This window comes from Melanotaenia boesemani, chromosome 22, assembly GCF_017639745.1.
Source record: "Melanotaenia boesemani isolate fMelBoe1 chromosome 22, fMelBoe1.pri, whole genome shotgun sequence".
Lineage (NCBI taxonomy): Eukaryota > Metazoa > Chordata > Actinopteri > Atheriniformes > Melanotaeniidae > Melanotaenia > Melanotaenia boesemani.
This window is the reverse complement of record NC_055703.1, coordinates 22647581-22670995: the sequence shown is the minus strand read 5'-3', so window position 1 is coordinate 22670995 and position 23415 is coordinate 22647581. Positions and strand designations below refer to the sequence as shown.

Sequence of the window (23415 nt, the reverse complement as noted above, 5' to 3'; positions counted from 1 at the left end):
AAGAAGTGATTGTTCAATCAAATCTGACCAGAAAATAAGATTTCCTTCATTACACAGCCAAGAACGGCAAGTTAGTTGTAACTTAAAGTGATGACTAGTACAAAGTTGGAGAAATCACACTTATGAGGCACAAAATGTTTCAGACAATTCAACTAGACTACATAGTCTAACACAGTGGCATCCTCTCCTTAGGCTAAAGTAATTCCTCCCTTTACGGCAGAGACAAGGAGAGTTTATAAAAGGTTTTAAAAGAAAAATACATTGAAAGTTGGTGAAAAGAATCTGTTACAGATAAACACACAGATCAACAGTATTACTACATCTCTCAAGGCTATACACCAACAACCATTTCAAGACAGAGAAACAGCCTCTAAACCAGAAGTGAATATAATCTCATGTCCTTAACTTGAAGTTTTTTTTAAAATATCATAATTGGTTAAAAGTTTACCTTCCACAAGACATTATGTTTGTCCTCAGCCACAGTCTGGGCTCTTGGTGTTGTGGAAAAGAAGAATGTGGATGTCTTTTTCTGTCACGTCTCATTTAGTTGTAACAGCCGCGCGTTTTTTTTTTTTTTTTACATCCATTAAAATCAGGCGGAATCGCTTCTGCGAGGTGGAAATTTTAGGAGCAGATGTGGGGTCTTTTCAAGCATTTCTCTGCTGCTTTCCAGCCTCGCTGTGAGGCTCCATGACGCCGGGCCTTTTCAGACTCCACTGGTCGATGTGTCTCTGCCTGTTTTGGTGCTCTATCTCCGATTCGCTCGATGAGCTGCCACTGTTATTGCTGCTGAAAGCAAAGCAGCCCCTCTGCTTCCCATCAGCCACCCCTCTCTCTCCTCCTCTTTCCCCCCTCTCTCTCCTTTTAAGCTCCACCATTCCACCGCTGTCCTCTTCATGTTTGTTCACTTCAGTCAAGCTAATCGGGGTCTGTTCTGGTCCTGACACCGCTTCTCTGTGGTCCATGTCCACCCACATTGGCCCCGAGGGAGGCTCTAGAGGGGTGTACTGCAGCATGGGTTCTTGGAGCTGGGGGTCTACTTGTGGTTGAAAGTTCTGCCGCTCTGGATGGAGGAACTGGGTTTGGTGCTGGAGGTGATGCAGAGGCTGCAGAGGGTGCTGCAGGGGCTGGTGCTGGAACTGCTGCTGATGATGATGATGGTGTTGGTGGTGGTGCTGCTGCAGCTGGTGGTGGTACTGGTGAACAGTGTGCTTGTCCACATTATGGACGATCTCCTTCGGCTGGTTCTTGAGGAACTTCTCAAACTTTTTGGAGGCTTTCTTGTTTGTCACAAACCATTCCTAGTCAGACCCACAGCAGAGATGGGACGAGAGAAAAGACAAGGTTCTAGTGGAGTTTAATGGATTTATGTTGAAGTCATAGGCATAAAGGAACACAATGGGAGTGCATTTAAAAAAAAAATACACAAACCTGTGAATGGACAGAGTTAATGTGGTATTTAACTCCACTTTCAGAGTTAAACTCCTTATTACAGATCAGGCATCTGTATTTTCCAGCCTCAAATTCACCCTGAAAAGCAGAAAAAAAGAAGACAGGGACGATAATTAGGGTGATAATTAGATTTAAGGAACTCATTAAGCCCAATGCAGGTCATCATGTAAATCAGATCAATGGAGTTTGTAGCAGTTTTCCCAGAGTTTACCAATATTTACTTTCATCTCTTTTGTATCTTGTTTAAAATCTTTACATTTTCTACATATTTTGCTTTAGAGATGAAAAGAGGACAAACCCTTGTGCAGAGTCCCAGGTGAGCTTTCAAACCCGACACGCTGGTGTAAGTGCAGCCGCAACCCTTCGGGAGACACAAACACCATTACTGCACATTGCATTAAGGTCTCTACAGAGTAACAAAAGGAAAACATTTTAGGTCCATGAAGCTGAGTTTGTGAAGTTGATGAGAATTTGAAGAGAAAACAACATAAATAATTAAATGAACAAACTCATAAACAAAGAACATAAAAACATAGTTCTGCTTTTGTGGAAAAGTTTAGAAAAGTCAACAGATATTTAAAACTTTTATTCAGCGGCAGACAAATACTTGTTATTCGAAGTGGGAGTTTTACAGCTTGTATTTCAGAAAGTCTTGTCAGACATATAACAGATCATTTTGTCTGGGTCCAAACCTTTTTAATCTTACTTCTCATCAAAGTTGCTGAAGTCATGCACCTGTGGTCTCTTGGCTTAAAAACAACTGGCCCAATAAGCACCAGAGGAGAACTCACTATTAGCCAATCAGAGCCTTGGCTGGCACTAAAAAACTGCTGTTGTGTCCTGGGAACCTGTGCATTATGGTGGGGTTACCTTACGTGAGCATCAATCACTCCTGTTCATTGCTACTGAAATATCAAAGGAGGAAGATGCTCAGTTTTTTTTATACTTTTGCATTTTTTTGTGCTTTACTCTTAAACCCTAGAAAAGCGTCTTGATTTAGTAACGCAGCTCTGAGGAGTTAAAATGATGCTAGATTCAGACAGATCTGTCAGTCTAAGGTGGTTAGTTAAGGGAAAAGGGAATACCATCTCCTACAGCAAAAAGGAGGCAATGTCAGACTGGAAATATGGTAAACGATAAGCATATACTGAGCTTCTTGTGATGCCTTTTGAACTTTATTTGTGCAAATCGATGACCACTCTACTAGTGGAGCAACAGCTAAATGTGTTTGCTTTTTTTTTTTTCCTACCTGGTTGGGACACTGAACTTTCCTCTGCAGCTTCACTTCATTCTTCCACTTCCTCAGGACCTCCTGGCTGAAGGCGGGCAGGCCTGGTCGAGCATATTTCAACTGAGGAGGGAAGATCAGAGGTCAAAGACAGAATTTTGCAACAAGGAACAAAGTCAGCTTCTCTTTTATGATTATAAGAAAACAGAATCTTGTGTTGCCTTTTTGTCATCTGGCACCAGGTCTGACTGGAACTTCCTCTTCGGCCAGTCTTTGGGGAGTTCGTTGTTGGCGATCTCAGCCAGGTGGAAGTTGGCCACCTGAGCCGAGGCTCGCTGCACTCTGCCGCTGGCCGTCCTCTCTGGGTTGGCCTCCCTCTGAGCTTTTAGGGCCTCATCTTCCTCACTCTTCTGGGGTGTCTGGGTGGCAGGACACAGAAGATAAGTAAAAAAGTCTGACAACTGAAAAATCCACAATACAGCCAAGGAAACACAACCAAGTGACTCACAGGAGCATGTTCTGATTTCAGGTGATACTCCAGTCCAGCTTTGGATTTGTAGGTTTTCCCACAGTGTGAGCAGTTCAGCAGCATCTTCTCTAGCTCGGACTCCTGCTTCCCACACTTCTTCATGTGGTAAACGTAGCCCATGATGCTACTGAAGGCAGCATTACAGCCCTAGAAAGAAAAATAATACATAAATAAATTCAGCATCTGGTGGAAACGTGAATTCAAACTGTTTGGAGGTGTAATGTGACTCAGTTTACCTCTTTTGAACACTTCAATTTGCCCAGTCTCTTCAAGATTTTACGCAGTTTGTCTTTGATGGCACGATCATCCAGGTCCTTGGCATCATCAGCTGATGGCTTGCAAGGGGAGAAAAGCAGTAAATTTAAAATGCATATTAACTCACCAAACAACTCAACTAAGTCTGTATTTTAGAATTTGGTAAAATACACAGCAAATAAAAACATAACATTAAATGAGGCAAATAATGCTATTTTATTCTAGGGGAAAGTGGTTAATACAAAGCTAAAACTCAGTGGAATAGATGGCACCATCCTCTACATTTCCACTGCTAAAAGATAAAAAGAGAAAAACAAAGTCTGCTGTAAATGATACACAAGAGTCTCACCAAGTGGCTGTGGTCAGCCATGATGTGATACTTCATCCCTGTTGAGGACTTCAGCTGTTTCCCACAGTGTTGGCAGGTAAAGGGTTGCTGCAAATCAGCAACAGATTCACATTTCTATAGTTCTGGCACATCCAATCCTTAAGTTGATTGATGCAGGTGATCAGAGTTTGGATCGGACTATGTAAGAGATATTACATCCAGAACATGTAATCATTTAGCACATAAAACACAATGCAGACCTCAGTTTTTTTTTTGCCAAGAACAAATCAACAGGTGGACAAGAGGAAGCCAAGAATCTATTCACGCTCACGCTTAATCACTTGTTCAGTGTGTTATTCAGAAAATAGACCCTTACTGCTTTGTGTACTAATGTGGTGCTGGGGCATATTAAGTGTTAACACCTTTTTTTAAATTGTCTAAATTCCTTTTACTACACTCATTTTTGTACAAGAAAGAAACTGGTTATTTGACTATCAAATGCAATTAGAAAGAATGCCAATTTTTAATTTCTGGAAAGAAAATGACCTCCAGTGAATAAAAGGGATGCAATGTGCTCACCAGTCTGCAGTTCTCCATGTGTTTCTTCAGCCCCTCCACAGTCTTCCTGCTCACACTTTTACATTTTGGACAGGTGACTCTCCCTTTGGCCACAATCTGGAGCTGCCAGCGCTCCTCTTGACTTCCTAGTTATAAAAAAAGAGGTTAAATGATTAAACACACCAGAATTAACCTAAAACAGACTAATTAATAATCGTTTTTATATACATAACATTCAGATACTGAGGCTATTTTGGATGAAGTTAATGCTGTTTAGAAAAAAAATGGTTTCAGTAAAGCTGAAACTTTAATGATGTGGATCCTGAGCTGAATTATTTACTTTGATCTCCATTTAGAAATCACCTGTTTTAAATAGAGTGAGCTATTCTCACCTGGAGGGTATGTAGGAGGTTCCTTCTTGGTCAGGAGGACTGGAGGTTTCTGATCTTCGCTTGGCTGAGCTGTCGAAGCCTCACCAACATTAGCTGCACCTGAACCTGGAGATGACTGCACATATTACTGCTCTGTATTTAGGATTCTGAAGTACTCTGCAAAAGTCTTGAGACACCCCTCGTTTTCTTTATATTTTGCCAAGAAAATGGGAAATGGGTTTAGTGATTTATTGAAACATGCAAACCTAAATGGAAATAAAGTACATCAGTCAGGCTGGATTTTTGTTTCACAATTTCTTAAGGTCACCTCTTTCAGACTAAACAGCTGTAGATAGTTTTAGGCTTATTTTTCCCTCTACACAGCACATCATGCTCACACATGCAGTTTTCAGTTAATAGCTCTTTAGGAATCACCTTGTTGGTGGAAAAATGTTGTTTTGTTTCTGTCAAACTGTGTCATCTTTGCAACCGGATTAAACTGAAGCAGCCTATATCCAAAGAAAAACTTTCAGAAGGCCTGGACTTTTGATCAAGACTACTTAAAAAGACTAAAAGAAACTTGGACCCTTGAAAATAAATACAATAAAATTAGGATAATTATTTTTTTTTTTAATAAAACTCATATTTTTATTTTTTGTGTTCATATATTTAAGAGTTATGCAGGCATCGGGGAGAAAGATAACAGCTCAGAGTTGAAGGGAACTCACAGGAATTTCTGCCCTCTGGTGGTGGTGGGAAGTTATTGACATCAGGGCTTCGATCCAAATCTGCTCTCTGGACTTTCTTCATGTTCAAGGCTTCAAAATGGAACAAAAATCAGCAATTTTACAAACTGTCTTAACTGCACAGACATAAAGGACTGGCATATTTTAATATATACCATGCAGATACAGTGTATGTGTATGTCATTTACACTATATGCAGCATACTTCAGATTATGGACTGAATTAACTTGCAAAATATCAATAAAAGACATTCATGACATCTCATTTTCAGGAAAAGCATTTTAGCGACTGGTAAGACAGTATGTGGGAGTGCTTCTGGTTAGAAATTAAGCTGTGATGAATTAAAATGGGATCTTGTGCAGGCTTTCAGATAGCGTGACACGTCAGTGGTGCGAGTACTCACCAGGCCTCCAGACATTTCCTCGGTCCTCGCTCGCGTTGCTCCAGGTCTGCTCCTGACCTCGGCCAGTTCCCCAGCCTTGCTCTGGCCCTGAGGAGGCCCGATCTCTCCTCGGATCTCTTCCTCCATTCCACGACTCATCTTGACCTCGATCTCTGCCTGCTGCCCAGCCCTGCTCAGAACCTTGCTCCTGTCCAGACATCCAAGCCTGATCCGGTCCAGAATGTACTCTGTCCCTTTGTGGTATCCATGTCTGCTCTTGACTGGAGTGTCCTGCTCTGTCTCTGCCAGAGTTCCAGACTTGGTCTCTGTCTGCAGTCCAGGGTTCCGGCCCTCGGTCTCTGCTCGAGGTCCAGCTCTGGTCCTGAGGCTGGGATTGGTTCCTGCTGGACTCTGGACCTTGAGGCCACACATCCTTGGCCTCCAGTCTTGGAGGCAGTCTTGCTGTGGATGGAGCCATGCACCCTGGGTCTAACCCATTAGCCAGACTACTTGATGACATAACAGAGCAGCTGGTGGTCGGGTAATCTACTGTTGCTATGGAAACATTCTGGAGGTCCTCATACCTATTAAAAAAATATATTTTTTCATTATGAAAAATTTGCAGTTCACAAAAACTAGTGGGATGGAGACACTCTGGAGATCTTTCAGATGAGAAATTTTTAAATAGATTAAACTTTAATTTGAGCAGCGAAATGATCCGTTTTTATTAGGGGCACTTGGAAATCCCTTGGCCCCCAAATTAAGACATCCAATGCACAAAGAAGGTTCCACATTTGAGAGCAACAGGACAACAGCATGACAGCTTGATTGTGCTGTGGCTCAGTTCCTGGAAGGCTCAGGAGCTGAATATTAATGCAGGCATGACTTTTCTAAGTCCAGGCACGGTGTTCTGTTTTAGTTTTTTCTCCATGAGCTCTTGCTCCAAAAGAACTGAGACCTGTTTTCTTGGATAAAAATGCAGCCAAGGGACCCCACTGTGAGGCTTCAATGGATGCTCACGTTAACTCATTCCTTTAAAGGATGTTCCAGTTCAAATAGGGATAGATGCAGCAACTCTGCATATTCAAATATATTTGCACATTAAATGATGAAAATGTCCATCAGTTTAAGTAAAAAAAAAAGTCTTTGTGGGTCATTTTGATTCATAAAGATGTGTCTAAGTGATCATTTCTGAACAGAAAAACTTTAAATATTCTGTAAACAAAGTAAATTGCAGCTTAATTAACATGCAACCTGGTGGATGAATCTATCTTTAATTAGTGATGACAGCAACCAGTTCCAGGAAAACTAAAAGTTTATCTCAACAAAAGGCTTGGGCTTGCATTTGCATCTTTAATAAAAGAGTAATATGCACGAGTGAGCACCAAAAGTTATAACATAGTGAGAAATACTCAGGCATTTTGTCATCTACACGAACAATCACTAAATCAACAGGTTTGTGTGTCTCTCACCTCTTTCTGCCATATGCTCTTTTCATCTTTACAGCATCCTGGTGGTGAGAGTCGTCATTCTAAAACAGTCAAATACAGAAATGTGAGTTAGACATCCAGCTGTGTGCAGCAAGTTCCTGAGTTTCATTATTTAAATACAAATGCATACATTGTGCACATATTACCTGTGGGTACTCCACGGTGTTCAGCTCATTCGTTCGTTCAGGAATTCGCTGAACAGCTGATGAAGAAGTTAAATAGTTTTTAATCAAAGTCAGAAAATACAAAGTAAAAAGGTGAATTATAGTCAAATATTAGCTGAACGGTACCATTTTTTCCTTTACCTGGACATGACTCTGCACTTTTTGAGTGTGAGTGGACAAGCTTTTTCTTTCGTGGTACATACAAAGGTGACATATCCCTTCAAGAGTGGGTGGAGGTCATACTAGGAGTGCCAGCCCCCACCTGAAGAAATCCCCACTGAGAGCACATTAAAAAAAAAAGTTATCAAATAAATAAATAAATAAATGGGGAAAACATTCATTTATTTGTGGGGCTACATATAATTTTCCCCATGTCTTCATATATTTTTGTGTTGTCACTGCTACTGTGTGTTTGTTGTTGGAAAAACTGATAAAACACAAAAGAAAGTCATTTTCATTGGTTCCAGAAAACCAACCAAAACAGACGTTTTAGGCAAAGTTTGGAAATTTATAGATGAAACAAAAAGACAATATGTTTTTGCCGGGTATCTTTTAGTTTAAATTATTCTTCTAACAAGTTTAGGAGTACTGACAAGACATTCAATAACTACTGTGTCTTCATGAATAAATTTAATTTGGATTCTCAATAGTAGTTTTTGTCCAGTAAAAAAAAACATACTGCATCTCAAGGAATATAAAAATATTATCTTATGCTTGTCAAGTTGAAAGATAAAGGTGCATCATTATTACCATTTGGTCTTGTTTTTTCCTCTTTTAATCAGCTTAAAACCGACCAATAAATCAAGGTCTGAATCCATGTTGATCTTTAGGTAATTTTCTTCAAGCAGTTTGTTTCAAAGACACATACTGTAATTTCTTCCCATTTCTTTTGTCACATTCAAGTAAAATAAGATGGTTTGTCAGGCATAAATCTGTATCTTTACACAAACAAGGTGATATAATATAATGAAACTAATACTGGAACATCTCGGCAAGATCAGTGGCAACATGTCTTATGGAGTGATGGATCCTTACCAGAGCCTTGACCTCAACATTACTGAAGCAGTGTGGGATTATCTTGGCAGAAAACTGAAGAAAAGGAAAGAAAAAGAAAAAGGCAGCTAATATCCAAAGAAGAGCTTTAAGATGCTTTACAAGAAACCTGGAGAACTATTTCTGATGACTACCTTAAAAAATGACAAGAAAGTTGATCTAAAAGGGTTCAGGCTGTGTGGTCATAACAATGACCCATTTCAAGATTAGAATTGTAAAACCACTCTTTTTTTTCCCTTACACACTACTGCTGCACCTATTTTCAATTTTCCTGGATATACAAAAACGAGGGGTGGCACAGGACTTTTGAAACGTTTGTATATCATTATAACATAAATTTAAAAAGTAGATATTAGGCCATTGTCGAAAGCGTCTGAAAAGTTTTGAGTTGTTGATTTCCTCTTTATTAAAGCTCCCTGACCTTTTTTCTGTTTGTACCATTGAAATAAAAAAAAAAAAGGTCACCGTTCAACTTGTGTCCAGTGATGAAATAATAAATGTTTCTTTTTCCTGCTCCTTTCTGTTGAATTTTTGGAAGTTTTTAGATTTATCCAGATAATAAACGGTATTTAAAGGCGGGAGAGCTTTCATAAAATACGTTTGTATGAGCCATAAATTGGTGTTGACGCCTGATGAATCAATCTTCAGTTTTTCCACCATGCATTGCATCTGGACGGGTTTCTGTGTGATTTATGACTGTGAATGTCATGCTGGAGGCCACAGTCTGCTACTTCAATGATTTAAAAAAAATCAACAAAGCCATTAAAATGAAGAAATTTAGAAATAAAAATGTTATGTGCAATATGTTTTTCTCAGCCTAATAAAGCTGTGAAACCGTCCATTTCTGATGAGCTGAGGAAAAGGGTTTTCCAGCTACCATCATCATTGCTGGGTGAATTAAAGAATAAAATAATAACAATAACATTTGGCTTTTGACGACGATGGGAAGACACCATAAAGCTGAGGCCAAAGCAGAGCTGTGTTGGCTAGCTGATAAGTGTTTTTCCCCCTTCTTCTTTTTCCAGGTTGAGGCACAGTCCTGACCGCCTTTCATTGTTTCTTAACGGAGGAAGAAATGCGAGAAAGCCTACCGTCCTACAGCTCACTCCCTCTCTGCAGCCAGCCTCCATGTCTTCGAGCCTGGCCTCCTCTATCGCCTTTCCCCCGGCACTGCTACCAGCAAGAAGGCTAACATCAAGGAAGGCCTGCTCCCGATGGACAAAAAAAAACAAAACAAAACAAAACAAAAAAAACTTCTGCACGAAAACTAAGCTGTTGCAGCATCTACATATGAATCAGTGCACACACGCCGACATAATTCACCCGCTGTGTGTGCATGTTGTTGCGCGGAACGCCCTCCTGCTGGAGACAACAAATAAGACCCTCATCTGATGATGCATTCATGGACTGTCGGACATAAAGATTGTAAAGCGTTACTAATAAAACGTACAATTACGTACCAGCTTACCATGTGTTTTGTTTTTCTCTTTTTAATGGTAGACATACTTTACTACATTTAGTACATTCTTTGTTATTTCAAGTTTCTCAATAATGTAACTTTTACTAAAGTAGACGAGATAAAAGATTTGACTGTTTAGTCTCGTGTGAACCATGTCTGGGGTTTTAAATTTTAAGTAGTCATCTGATACTTCTCATGTTTTAAAGTTAAATACAACATCAGTACTGAACACACACAGACAAAAAAAGGAAGAACAAGACAGAGCCCCCACCCCTCTATATCAATGGATAGTGTGTTGAGATGGTCCACACCTTTAATTTCCTGGGAGTCCTCATCCTCAGTAAAAACAGCCTGAGCACCAATTTCCTAACAAGCTACCACTCTACCACTGAGAGCCTGATGAGATGACATACGGCACCAAAGTGTGGTGTGGCAGCTGCACTGAGGCAGACAGAGGGTCATTTAAACCCCCCTCTCTCCTCCCTGATAGACATTTACACAATCCACTGCCTCAGGAAAGCACGTAACATCATCAAGGACAGATCACATCTCCAACTTTGGATGAACTCAACATCCCCCTTAAATAAATATTCTCTACCTCTGTGGATATCCCCATCAAGGCTGCATAAGCTGTTACTTTTTTACTTTTTTTATAAATTAAAAAAAATTGTTTATAGCCAATTGTTGGCTATAAACTCTGGGTGGATATATATATATATATATATATATATATATATATATATATATATATATATATATATATATATATATATATATATGTATGTATGTATGTATATGCCCTTAAAGAGCAAATGGTGGATTTAGAACAGCTTTTTAAATGAAATGGATCCACACTTTCTTGGAGAGGAGGCAAAGTGATAAGTGCAACAAAGACATGAGCTACTTTATTCCAGCAATCAGGTCAGAAGTATTGTAGTATTGTGCTGCAGTAGTATCACAGGAGCAGATATAACCACTGTAAGTTTGAAAGAGTTTTGTTTAAGGTCACTGTGAGTTTAAAAGTTTTACATGCACACCCTTCCAGCCTCATAAACACGAGCAGGCTGTGTATAACATCCAAAGAGCTCAAGTGTGGGCTTGGAGAGTTTGGCTACAACTACCCCAGCTGTCTGTCTTTACATCGCCCCCTGGTGGCTCAATCAGAATCCACAGCCTTGACTCATGCAGCTCAGTAAAAGGGACATTGATACAAATTGAGGTTAAAAGAGTCTAGAGGTCAGTATCCTGGATGCTCACATGTAGTTACTTGCACAAAAGATGAACAAACACCAAAACTGATAAGAGGGAACTTCAGCCAATTTATCTCTCATGACAGATATATTTACAACAGTCCTGACCAGTCCAGCCTTGTTCGTTACTATGGGGAGATAAGGATAATTTGCCATTAGAAATTCTAACTAAAAAGAATGCCCCCAAATAATTGTAAATAAATAAATTAATAAAACCCCATCCTCAGACGCCGCCATATTGGCTCAAAAAGAGCGCGAATTAAATCAGTCAGTTGGTCTTTTGCACTGGTTCTTTCGCATCAGTGCGCCATAACCGAGGTAGGAGGCACATGTTAATGGCGTGATACAAACTAGATTTTTATCAGCTGCTGTTTGTAAAGATACTTCAGCATCTAACTTAGTAAGCCAGCTATTGTTGTTTTATGACTCGGCTAACTTTCAGACCTTGAGGTAATGCCATGTTTAGCTTGGAACCGGGGTAACGTTCGTTCTAATTACCGTTACTATTGAAAGAACGTGCACCAAATCTTACATTTCGGGTAAATTTTGCTATTGAAAGTTAAACGAAAAGCTTGACTTTGTGCTGACAAAAGTAGTTTATTACTGGCTTATTATCATAATCATTATTGTTATTACTTTTAGTTGGCAGGAGAAGTTGGGTGCCCAAGATGTCTAAACGGATAAGCGCAACTGGCAATGAAAACCCGAACAAACGACGAAAATCTGCGGCGAAGGAGGAAGAAGAGAAGGCAAACGATGGTGACCAGGAAGGTCCTACTCAGAGCCAGCCTGTATGTAATGTCATACTTCTATGAAAATAGAATGACAGCTAACATAGATTCTTATAAACTCTTATAATGGGTATTTATTACATTATGTTGGGCACAATGTGCGGCGGTATCTGGTCAGAGTGGCGGGCGTTGGCCGTTTTTGGGTCTTGGCGTTGCTGATAAATCGCTTGTGTTTCTTTCCAGTGTGCCAGAGATGTTAGTGATGCAGGGATTGTGGAAAGCATCACACTGAAGAATTTCATGTGCCACTCATTGCTCGGCCCTTTTGACTTTGGTTCCAATGTCAACTTTGTTGTTGGCAACAATGGGAGTAAGTGTACCGCTTTAACCTCAAAAATAGTCATAAGGGAGAGAATCTACAACTTCTCTTATTTTATGCTTCATACTAGCTCTGCTTATTTTTTTTTATTCTCACAGATTTCATAGCGGATGTCCATATTGAACTGATTAGACCATTATTTGACCTCTCCGGTGTGTAGTCTTGTAATTGCACAGTGATAAATACTGTATGAAACTAACTTTTATCTCAAAACATGTGAAATGTAGGTAACCATCTGTTGGTAAAGTTTATGTAAAAACATTTATTTGTAGTATGTTTCGTAAACTTTTGTTTTAAAAGATATCTGAAATACTTTTCTCTGTTTACAACCTTCTTGTTACAGGCGGAAAGAGCGCCATTCTCACAGCTCTTATAGCTGCCTTAGGTGGAAACGCTCATGCCACAAATAGAGGATCATCTCTCAAGGAGTTTGTGAAAGAAGGAGAAAGGTGAACATTTGAACATATAAGATGTAAATCCTATTTTTGTCACAAAGAGTCTGAAACTAGATTTAGTTGTCGGACATGTTTGCCTCCTTCCTCCTCCCAGATGGTCTTTTATAAACCATCCCTTCTTTGCTGGCTTGTTACAAATAGCGAATGTATCTGTTATTGTTAAATTCTAAAAGTCCCACAATGAATGATGATGGACTCATCTTTTATAAAAGTAAAATCACTTTTTTAAAATTCATTTGATTGTATTTCTGTTTCCTCAGTGCAGCGGATGTAACTGTCACCCTGCGTAACAAAGGGAGGGATGCTTACAAGCCTGAGGTGTATGGCTCCGTTATCATTGTAGACCTGAGAATAACAAGAGAGGGGATAAGAACGTATAAACTAAGAAGTAAATCAGGTAAAACTCCAACGATCATGGATGTCTTTTTTTTTTTATTTTGGTGTGGGATGCCTGCCACAGCTTGGCACATTTAAGACACATTCTGTAGTTTGTAGAATAAGGATTAATTAATTAACTTTATATCTTCTGATAGGTCAGGTCATCTCAACCAAAAAAGAAGAGCTCCTTTCCATCCTGGACAATTTCAATATCCAAGTATGAGTGTTTTGAATATTCTTTTCTATGAATTTGGGATGAATTCAGTGTTGTGAGTCACAAAATTATTTAGTCATATTACCTATATGTAGGTTGTTCATGCAAACTTTTGTGAGTGACAGATGGTCTGTTATGGAAGACTGCAGGTGCAGTATAGACCAAAATTGTCAGTGCTTATAACAGATCTCTTGTCTTCCAAAGGTCAACAATCCTGTATCAGTTCTCACTCAGGAGATGAGCAAACACTTCCTTCACTCAAAAGACGAACGGGAGAAGTATATGGTTTGTTTAGAATACAGTACTAACCAAACACTTTACCAGCTAAAAATACCTCATTTGCTGCACGGAATACGTTACACATTTTTTACCAGTCTAGTTACAAGTTGAATGAAGCATGCTTATTTCTGTGCTCTTAATTGTTCTCCAGTTTCACCTCAACACATTTAAATAATTCAGCTTTTGGTAAAGTATTTTGACATTTTTTTGTGGACTATGTTTGAGTGCTATCGCCATGTTATTGAGTTACGTGGGAAATGGATTGATTGCTATAAATTGGACACAAACATAACTTCTCAGCCAGAGCTGATTGAGGTTCATGATTAGATTTCTACAAAACTGACTACAATACTAACGGCCCCAGCTATATTTGATAGGTTTTACGCCATTTTGATAAGTTAACCTGAGCCTGTAACATAGGGAACATAAATGCTTAATGACAGGCTTGTAAACTTAAAGCTCTATAGTAACAGATCTCACAGAGGTAGTGCAAGGCTGTTGAAGTGTAGATATTTCCCTCAGTGCCTTTTTTTATTTCCTCATTGCAGTTTTTTATGAAAGCAACCCAGCTGGAGCAGATGAGAGAGGACTTTTTGTCCATCAAAGACACAAAGCAAATAACAGAGGAAACAATTAAGCAACACAGTAAAGTATGAATTAGTTTCACTTACAAAGTGATCTTGATTATAGTGTCATACAGCAATTTCCACCCTTTAAGTGCTAAGCTTGCATACCTAGCACCTATACTTTGTAAACATGGATGTTTATGCTACTTTTACAGTGCTTGAAAAAGTTAAAGCAGAACTACCTGGAGAAAGAGGACTGTTTCAAAAGCCTGGCATCACTTGATGAAATGCACACCAAGCTGGAAGAATTACAGAAACAGATGGCTTGGGCTTTGGTGAGAATGCCTCTAAAGTGTATAAAATACCAACATTGCTTCACATCCTGGCCCATATGAGTCAAGGTTCATGCAATATATGATAGAAAGGCATTTTAAATGCTATTTAATGGGAATTAAATGTTGTAGGTGGCTGAGATGGAGAAGGACTTGGAGCCCATTAAGGAGAGGCTGCAGGTAGACCGACGCTCCACAGAGAAATATGATGAGAAGGTCGACGAATGGAAGGTGTGACACATCTGGAGTATTTCTATAACAGTACTTGGAGGTCTGTTATAGCAAATTCTGAGCTTAAAATTTAATTTATTTGTTGTTTCTTTTTTTTGCATGTTATTTTATTTCTTTAATGGTTTTTTGATTAAATAATTACAGCTCTTGTTCCAATTTAATACTTGTTTTTGCAAAGCCCTGTTATAACTGCTAACATCATAATCTGTACTATAATTCTGAAATACCTTTTCTTTTGTCATTATGTAGAATAAGGTGGACCAAGCAGAAAATAAGTATAAACAGCTTCAGGAACAATTGGAGGAAATCACCCAGCAAGTTCAAGATCTTCAGAATAAATGTGCTGAGCGCAAGGCTGAATCTCAGAAACGTAACAGCCTTTTCAAGGCCAGCGAGGTCAGGGTTCAGCAGTGTATCAGCCACATGTTTGTGTTGTGTCTTTTTTTGTTTATGTCTCAAAAATATGCAAATGCAACGCGTTAACCTTACCTGAGCTTAGTAAAAAAAGTGCATACCTGTTGCCAACAGCAAAATGATAGACGCCACAATTCTGATTTACTTTTCTAAACCCCAAAATTTGCACAGCAATTCAGGCATATATCCTGCTTTTTATCTTGTATGATTGTGCACAGCTGTTTTACATTGTCCTTGTCTCTGTGTTTCTTATAATGCAACTCTGTAAATGGCCAATGTTTTCACTTCTTATTCACCTATGGACTCCAGGTTACTGTGCACACATGCAGAGCTAGCCTAAGAGTCCTAGAAAAGGACAAAGCACAGCTGTCCTCACGGATAAAAGATCTGAAACTAAGGTGAAGGGCTTTGTTTTGTTTTCATTGCTTCTGTGCTCCATGCGATTATAGAATTTATTAACTTTGTTTTGACTTTTCTGTGTTTTTGTACTCCTTCCCATTTCTTGATATCTCTTATTCTTCCCTTTAGCATCAGTCAGAAAACAGGTGCCAAGGGCCACGTAAGGGCAGAGCGCGTGGAGCAGATCAAGGCTGAGCTGGAAAACCTGAACCATCAGATTTCCACTCTAGGACAGCAGATTAATCAGTATCAACATGTCAGCATCAGTGCCAAAGATGAGCAAGAAAAGATGAAGTAAGGAAATGCGCTTAAATGAGATTTATGTTAGGTTTACGCCCCTGGGTAGCTTTTGTAAATGTTTTGCCTTCCCTGATGCAAGTAGAGTCCAGTAAAGAGCTAGAATAAATAATTTGTTGTATATTGACACAAAATTAATACAACTTTAAATTATGCTTTTTTATGAGCATCTAGCTTCATTTCTTCCTGTTTTTTTTTTACTGTGGTTTTCCTGGTCTTCAACTGTTTAAAGTCTTCTCAGAGAAGAATGGCTTTTCTTATCAAACCCTTGGAACGTAATTAACTTGTTCTTGAACAAATCCACTTAAGAAAGAACTCATTCAGATTTTTATTCCTTTCAAGAGTAAAAATGTGTATGCTAGTTTTAGCCTTTATTATGATGAATCTCTCCCCTTCATCTGTGTCCAGGAGAGAGTATATGGTGCTCCAGAGGTCCATTGATGCTAACAGCAGGAACCTCCAGATTATGGAGAAGAGTTGTTCTAATCAGCTTCAGCGTTTTGGAGAGCACATGCCTGCACTGCTTAATGCCATCCAGGAAGCTCACAGAAAGGGCCAGTTCAAGCACATACCCAGAGGACCTCTTGGTAAGACATGGTACTTACTTGTGACTAAATGTAAATGTCTGTGGCACACAAGCTTTCACTCCCGTTCTAGGTTTTCGATTTATTAGAAATAAAAAAAAAAAACTTCACACAATACAAACATTTGCATTCCTTCTGGTGAAAGCTAAAGAATGCTACACCGAGACTCCTGCACCAGAAGCCAAACAAATGTGCATCATACATGACAAAAGTCTCTCTGACGTGTTCTTTCTTGTTATATTTTCTCCCTTCTGTAGGACATCTTATTAGTCTGAAGGACCCGGAGCAGGCCCTTGCTGTAGAAGTATGTCTTAAGGGCTACCTACAGGCCTTCACATGCGACAACTATGAGGATGAAAAGGTTCTGCAGGGCCTTATGGCCAAAGTGTTCTCAGGAGGTCAAAGACCTGCCATCATTACCAGCCCTTTCCTCCCACGTGTCCATGATACAAGACAGAGGTGAAAACAGCTAAATAAAATACAAGAAAGATAAATCCATATTTGAGATTTAATAGTACAAGGGCTTAAAATATACAAGTCATGAAGGTTGCCTTCAAAGATTGGTGAAAGGGATAAAAACATATTTAGTAAGGAGTTTAACATTACAAAAATTGTTAAAATGAAACTTTAGATATTTTTTCTTTTGTTTCAGGGCCGTGAATCATCCTCAATACCCCTCTGTGCTTCAAGCTCTGGAAATTGATGACCCAGTTGTGGCCAACTGCCTCATAGATCAAATCGGCATAGAGCGTATTCTGCTCATTAAGGTAATAAACCGTTTCTTTACAGGGAAAGTCTCTGTCATAAACTGCTGAATGAAACCTTTGTTTCAAAAGCAACAACATATGATATGTTCATTATAGCTATCATGTGAAATGCCACCTGAGTTAAAGAAACAATATAGAAGTTTGTGAATCTTAAAACTAAGTTCCTCTGACTCATTTTGAAGTACACCAGCCTTTGTTGTGCACATTCCTGGGTCTGAAACTGCCCTGGAGCAACTGAGGATGAGATTCTGTGGTTCACAGTTAACACGTATAAATATATTACTCTGAAAGGGTTTGGTCTGTTTATGCAAATTTGAAGCCAACTGCTTAAGTTTGGAACATTTCCAAAGGTTATTTTACAGTGTCATGCAGTATATGACACTAATGGATGCGATATGAGTTACTTTTTATTCAGTTCAGTTTTAGTTGTTTAGCTTCATTTTCATAACAAAGTCATCAAGGTTCTTTCGAATTGATTCAAGCCAACTTGTCATCCAATTAAAATAAATCCACATTAGTCCAGTTTATAAAGACTGACGTTTACATGCCAAGTCATAAAAGAAAAAAATGAATAGGGTAAAAAAATTGCACATGGATATCTGCTAAAAAAAACTTTCTGTAACTTTTCTGTAACCTGCCAGTGTTTCTTGTGCAGCATGGACAATGGTTTTCAAGCTCTGATATATTAACAGGGATTTTTTTTTGTATATGTACTTGTGTGTAGAATCGCACAGAGGCTCGAAGAGTCATGCAAGGAAGTAATCCTCCTCAGAACTGTTCCCAGGCCTTTTCTCAGGATGGTGATCAGATCTTCAAAAACCGTAATTACAGTTCTGATCAAACCAGAGCAAAACGTCTGTCAGTAAACACAGAGGATGAAATCAGGTAAGCGTCTCCTATCTTAGTGCACTTGTTCGGTTTTAACAATTGTCAAGTTTGAAAAGGATCTCCATGTGTTCCTTTAAAAAAAAGATTCAAATTAATCTTTATTTTTATTAGGCTTATTCACAAAGTTATCTCAAAGCACTTTTAAAGATAGACTCAAGTTCAAAGTAATTATAGTCTCCTTATAATCCAGTTCAAACAGATCCCACATATTATTCTCATTAGTCTCAGTTTTCTAAAATCTAAACAATTATTTTAAAAGCTGGATTTCAGATAAAAAGGAGTTTTACTATGTGAATGTACACATAAAACTGCACTTTTGCCCCGTTGTATTGCTTGCTCTGTTTTTCTGTGGTTTCTCTCATTACTCTTTCAGGCACTTAAAGACGACGCTGGAGAACCAGGAAGCTCAAAAAGTTTGTTTCCAGAAACAGATGAAGAAAGTGGATGAAGACATCAAACAAAATGAAGCACTACGGAGAAGAGCCCATGTTGACCAAAAGACGGCTAAAGTAAAGTCTTTCATCTTTATGCATTTATTTCTACAGTGAATACAACACCAAACTAGTTCCATTATAGAGGTTTTTGTTAATCTTTGAGGAAAAAATGTCTATAAGTCTGATTGTTAATGAGATTGGCCTTTTTAAAACATTTTAGAAATAAATTTTATATTTTACATTGTGTGAATTTATTTTACATTTTTATAAATTACTTATTTCACCCTCTCAGTTGGATGAAATAATTTTGGTACAATAAATTGAGTCCTGGACCAAATATCTCAAATAATTTCAAACCTGATGCAAAATTGAAAATAAAATTGATGTATTTGTCCCAGGACAAGGCCACAAAATTGGAACTTGAGCTGACAGACCTACAGAATGTGGAAGAGTCTCAATCAGAGGACCTCATTGTTCTGGTTTGTACAGATCACCTGTGTTTTCCCATGTACATAAAACGTTTTGTTATCTCCACTTTTATTTTGTTAAGTTAAAGTAAATGTACATAAGTGAAATGTGGACCTCTGTAATCAGCAACCTGGGCTGATGGACTAGAATTGTGATATGACACAGGAGGAGGAGCTGCAGGACGTTGTGGCAAAGATTTCAGATCAGTGCACCGAGTACGAGGAAGCAAAAGCCCAGCTGGCAAGCCTAAAAGCAGACTATGAGAAAGCAGAGCAGGATTACAAGCAGCACAAAGAGACAATCAACTCCATTGTTGAAGAAGCTGATTTAATCAAGGTAATACTGTTTATACAATAAATTCACTGGAAAAAAAATAGTAAAAAATGCTTGAATCCTACTAAATCCTATATGGTAAGTGAGATGGACCATTAATCCCACAGATTTATAAACTAGATTTACAAATACTAAATATGGATTGTAGAATATGGAAATGTTCCTGAAGGAGGCAGTCTGTGGAAGAGACGCGGACATGAGTATCAAGAATGTAAAATGAAATTAAATTCTGTAGTATTTTAATACTTTTAGGACAGACTAAATATTTTGTTATCTTATAAACTCAATCTAGGTAAATTCTTTAGGTAAATTACTTACTTGGAGCTATTTTTTTTTTAGCAATTGTTTTTTGTGTAAAAACAACTTGATAATGCATCACAATCATAGCAAACTTAAACTTACTTATGTCTCAGTCATTTAGCAGTTCCCTGTCCAGAGGTATCCATAACAAACATTGTGGGTTGGCTTCAAGGTGAAATTCACCAGGTTATTTATTGTCTCTTTTTCTCGTTACAGGATGAGCTGAGTAAAAGTGACCAGGAGGTGATGAAGTTTAAACATCACCAGAAACACTATGATGACAAACGCAGTGCCCATCTCCGCAGCATCCAGACTCTAGAAGCCCAGCTAAAGAGCAAAGAGGAGGAGATAGAAGTATGTCCAGTTATATTATTTTCCATCAGAGAAATGTGTTTTTCTTTCTTTAGTTAAAGTTACTGTAAGAACACTACTTACTTTAAACGGTAATTATTTAAATATCTGCTCATTTATTAATGCTGGGGTTTGTGTATCTTGCAGTTTGAAATGAATAGCTTTAACCTTTTAATTCAGGCATCTGTGGCCAAGGCTACTAAAATCTGTCCAGAACGCATCGATGTCCGTCGCACAGCCAAGACTCTGGACACTGAGATCACCCGCCTCAAAGTGAAGATCTCTACCAAGCAGGGGCAACAGGGGGACCGCAAGGACATTGTGAAGTATGTTACGTGGATTCTGGCATCAGTCGATTGGCATGTTTTACACTATTTTCTCAGATGCCACACATTGGCCACGGTTACATGGTGTTTTTTAATTTGGAATTAATTATTCAGAATTAAATACATTCTTCTTCAGGCTTACATATAAATACTCATTCTGAATTGAGGTTCACATGGTAAACACATTTAATCGCCGTTTTTTAATTCCACTTTAGATCTGCGGGTTGGGAATGGTTCTGATTGGATGGGAGGCCGACGTGATGTATTTTGTGTACTGAAGTAAACGAACTCCAGTTCCTGCCTCTTTTCATTTCATTCACAGCGTGGAAGACCACATAATAAGAACCATTTTCACTCTGATTGTGATTCTAGTTTTGAAGCAGCAGCTCGACACCAGCATACTACTTTACTTTGGTCAGCTGAGGAGGAGAAGGGAGAGAGAGTACTGTACCGTCATCACGACGGGACAAGGGAACAAGCATGCGAAGAATGACCGGAATTAATTTAAAGTGGATGAACGTATACATGACTGAGGAATTATTCAATTCGGATTTAAAATCAGAATAAACCAGCCAATCAATTCGGATTTAGTTTAATTCGGAGCGGCCTTTTACATTCGGAATTAGGTGTTTACAAGGTCATTTTTGAAGAGGATTTAATTTTTATTTTGAATTCAAGAAGAATTAAGACTCTCTTGTAAGCGTGGCCATTGCCATGTAGATGTTTTTCATTTTACCTTGCAAAATACCAGACTTCCACCACGCCAAATATTACCAAAGTCTCTTACCTTTTTCACTTTGGCTACTTATATTAAGGCAGTATCATGGCGCTTTGGAGAACTACAAGAGCATGTTAGAACAAGTGACGAACCTTAAGAGCTTCATTAAAAACCTGAACAGTGTCATCAACGAAAGAGTCAAAGTTTATGCTGAGCTGAGGAGGTAAGTGGTGAATCTTTAGCTCATTTAGCAACGATGTTCTATGTGCACAACAAATTGTTGTACAGCAAAATTGACTGTTTTTAAATAGGAAGAAATGAAGTCACCAACCTGCAGTGTTGTTCTGCAGACAGTAGCTGTTTAAAAAATGTTTCCCATTCATTTTCCTCTTCTTTTTAGGTCCCTCTCGACCCGCTGTAAATACTACTTTTATACTATGCTTACTCAGAGAGGTTGCAGCGGAAGTATGATATTTAACCACAAGAATGAAACCCTCTCCATCTCAGTAAGAATACTGATTCTCCAGAGTGCACTTCAGACTCTGAATTAACTGAAATGTGATAATTATCTACCTTGTATTGCCAAAAGCTACGATACAGAGTTTCTTCTTTTTTTAATCCCGTTTAGGTTCAACCATTCCAAGATGGGACTGACTTGAGTGACATGCGTTCCTTGTCTGGAGGCGAGCGCTCATTCTCCACCGTTTGCTTCGTTCTCTCTCTTTGGGCCATCACAGAGGCGCCTTTCCGCTGTCTTGACGAGTTTGATGTCTACATGGTAACAAGACACCTGTATATCTGCTAAAAGCCCAAATTGCAATCTGAGATAGTCATCAGTCAACAAATAGACTTTGGAGAGGGAGAGGGAAGAGGATTTTGGGAGACAATTTCTATGTACTAGGTTAGCCTTTTTTTTTTAACAAAAAGATAATAATGTCTTCTGTCCATTGTTTTATTAGGACCTGGTGAACCGGAGGATTTCTATGGACATGATGATGAAGGTGGCTACTGGTCAACATTACAGACAGTTTATCTTCCTCACCCCACAGAACATGAGGTAACCACTGACACAACTTCTTGGTCTTTGTGTATGTATGTTTACCAAAGTACTTAGACCACCCAGATCTGTTTTATTGACTTGAGTACTGTGTGCACGAAGAGAGACATTCAGGACTGATGGTTGTGTGACTTCATGATGCTGCTGCTGTGCTGCTTGGTGTCTTTTGAGAGCCGAAATTTTTCAATTCTGAGATGCATCTTGTGAACCTGAATATTTCTGCATCGATGCAGTGACAAGATATATATTCAACACTTTTCAGCCTACACAAAATGACACAATTTTTTTGTTTTGTTTTTTTCTTTTTTTTCTGGACTCTTGTGCAGTTACTATATTCCCATGAAACACCAAAGAAGTACTATTTACATAAATGCACGAACAAGTTAGCAAGATGCCCTTGCAATGGAAAATCTACCATGCATAAAACTGACAGAAGAATATGGACGAGAAATGGATATTTTTACTGTAATCTAATGTTTGCCACTCAGAACACAGAAAGCCTGATTAGTCATTCAAGAATTCCCAGACACTTTAACCCATAAGAGCCCGGCGTGACATATATGTTACATACAGTTTCTGAGACATTTTGCTTCAATTTATGGTATAAACTTTGCTCAAAATCCGGTTGAACACAATCTGATACTTGTCTTCTGTCCCCTAATAGATACCCAGAAGCAGAAAACCATCTAATCACACACTCACCATCTTCCTGTTGTCCTTTGTTCTGTTTTGTTTTTTACTTATTGGTTTTAACCATTTTAATGTTCTTGTGTACATGGTCCTTGGGTGTTTTGACTTTTTAAATAAAATGTATTATTATTATTACATAGCCATGTGTTATGTTTGGTCATATAATCATATGAGGATGCAAAACATTAAGATTTATTCATTTTATTTTTGTTGCTTGTTTATTTATTCTCTCTCTCTCTCTCTGTCTCTCTTCCAGTTCTCTTCCAGTGACCAGAAACATCCACGTCCTCCGTCTCAAAGATCAAGAGCGTGAAAAAAACGACTCACAACAACGTCAAAATGAGGACGAGTAACGGTAGAATCTACCATTAAATGAGGCTCTAAGTCTGAAAACAGATTTCTGTTCTTTGGGAAATATTTTAATGTTTCATATGTTCAGTCACACTGATTTTATTCCCCTTTTTTAGAAAATTTGTTGTTCATTTATGAAGTTTATGTATTGTTAAAAGTCTGAATTCTGTTGTAACTGAAATATAACATGAAATAAATGACTGTTACG

The 23415-nt window shown here is 38.6% G+C and overlaps 2 protein-coding genes across 6 annotated transcripts; one reads left to right on the top strand and one right to left on the bottom strand.

Annotated features, from left to right (window-relative positions):
* znf512 (zinc finger protein 512) lies at positions 1-9953 on the bottom strand. The gene is made up of 16 exons (XM_041975119.1): positions 9648-9953; positions 7645-7780; positions 7486-7541; positions 7322-7380; positions 5871-6433; positions 5450-5539; positions 4743-4847; positions 4372-4496; positions 3814-3900; positions 3446-3544; positions 3189-3356; positions 2902-3099; positions 2702-2803; positions 1751-1813; positions 1432-1530; positions 1-1301 (listed from the first exon to the last, which is right to left on the bottom strand). The coding sequence occupies exons 2-16, from the start codon at positions 7715-7717 to the stop codon at positions 648-650; spliced, it is 2541 nt and encodes an 846-aa protein (XP_041831053.1). The 5' UTR covers positions 7718-7780; positions 9648-9953; the 3' UTR covers positions 1-647.
* A 1565-nt stretch (positions 9954-11518) lies between these two features.
* LOC121633253 (structural maintenance of chromosomes protein 6-like) lies at positions 11519-23415 on the top strand. Of its 5 annotated transcripts, none has more exons than XM_041975116.1 (27): positions 11519-11583; positions 11908-12056; positions 12240-12366; positions 12719-12824; positions 13091-13227; positions 13364-13425; positions 13627-13707; positions 14250-14351; positions 14483-14602; positions 14732-14830; positions 15080-15226; positions 15554-15642; positions 15773-15937; positions 16349-16527; positions 16782-16983; positions 17177-17291; positions 18016-18176; positions 18553-18688; positions 19012-19092; positions 19247-19417; positions 19931-20068; positions 20246-20391; positions 21207-21332; positions 21510-21615; positions 21738-21887; positions 22069-22166; positions 23113-23415. In XM_041975116.1, the coding sequence occupies exons 2-27, from the start codon at positions 11934-11936 to the stop codon at positions 23207-23209; spliced, it is 3264 nt and encodes a 1087-aa protein (XP_041831050.1). In that variant the 5' UTR covers positions 11519-11583; positions 11908-11933; the 3' UTR covers positions 23210-23415. The 5 variants fall into 5 exon arrangements, with proteins under 5 accessions (XP_041831050.1, XP_041831048.1, XP_041831051.1 ...); XM_041975114.1 differs by having other exon boundaries at positions 20213-20391; XM_041975115.1 differs by lacking the exon at positions 11519-11583 and adding an exon at positions 11590-11715 and having other exon boundaries at positions 20213-20391.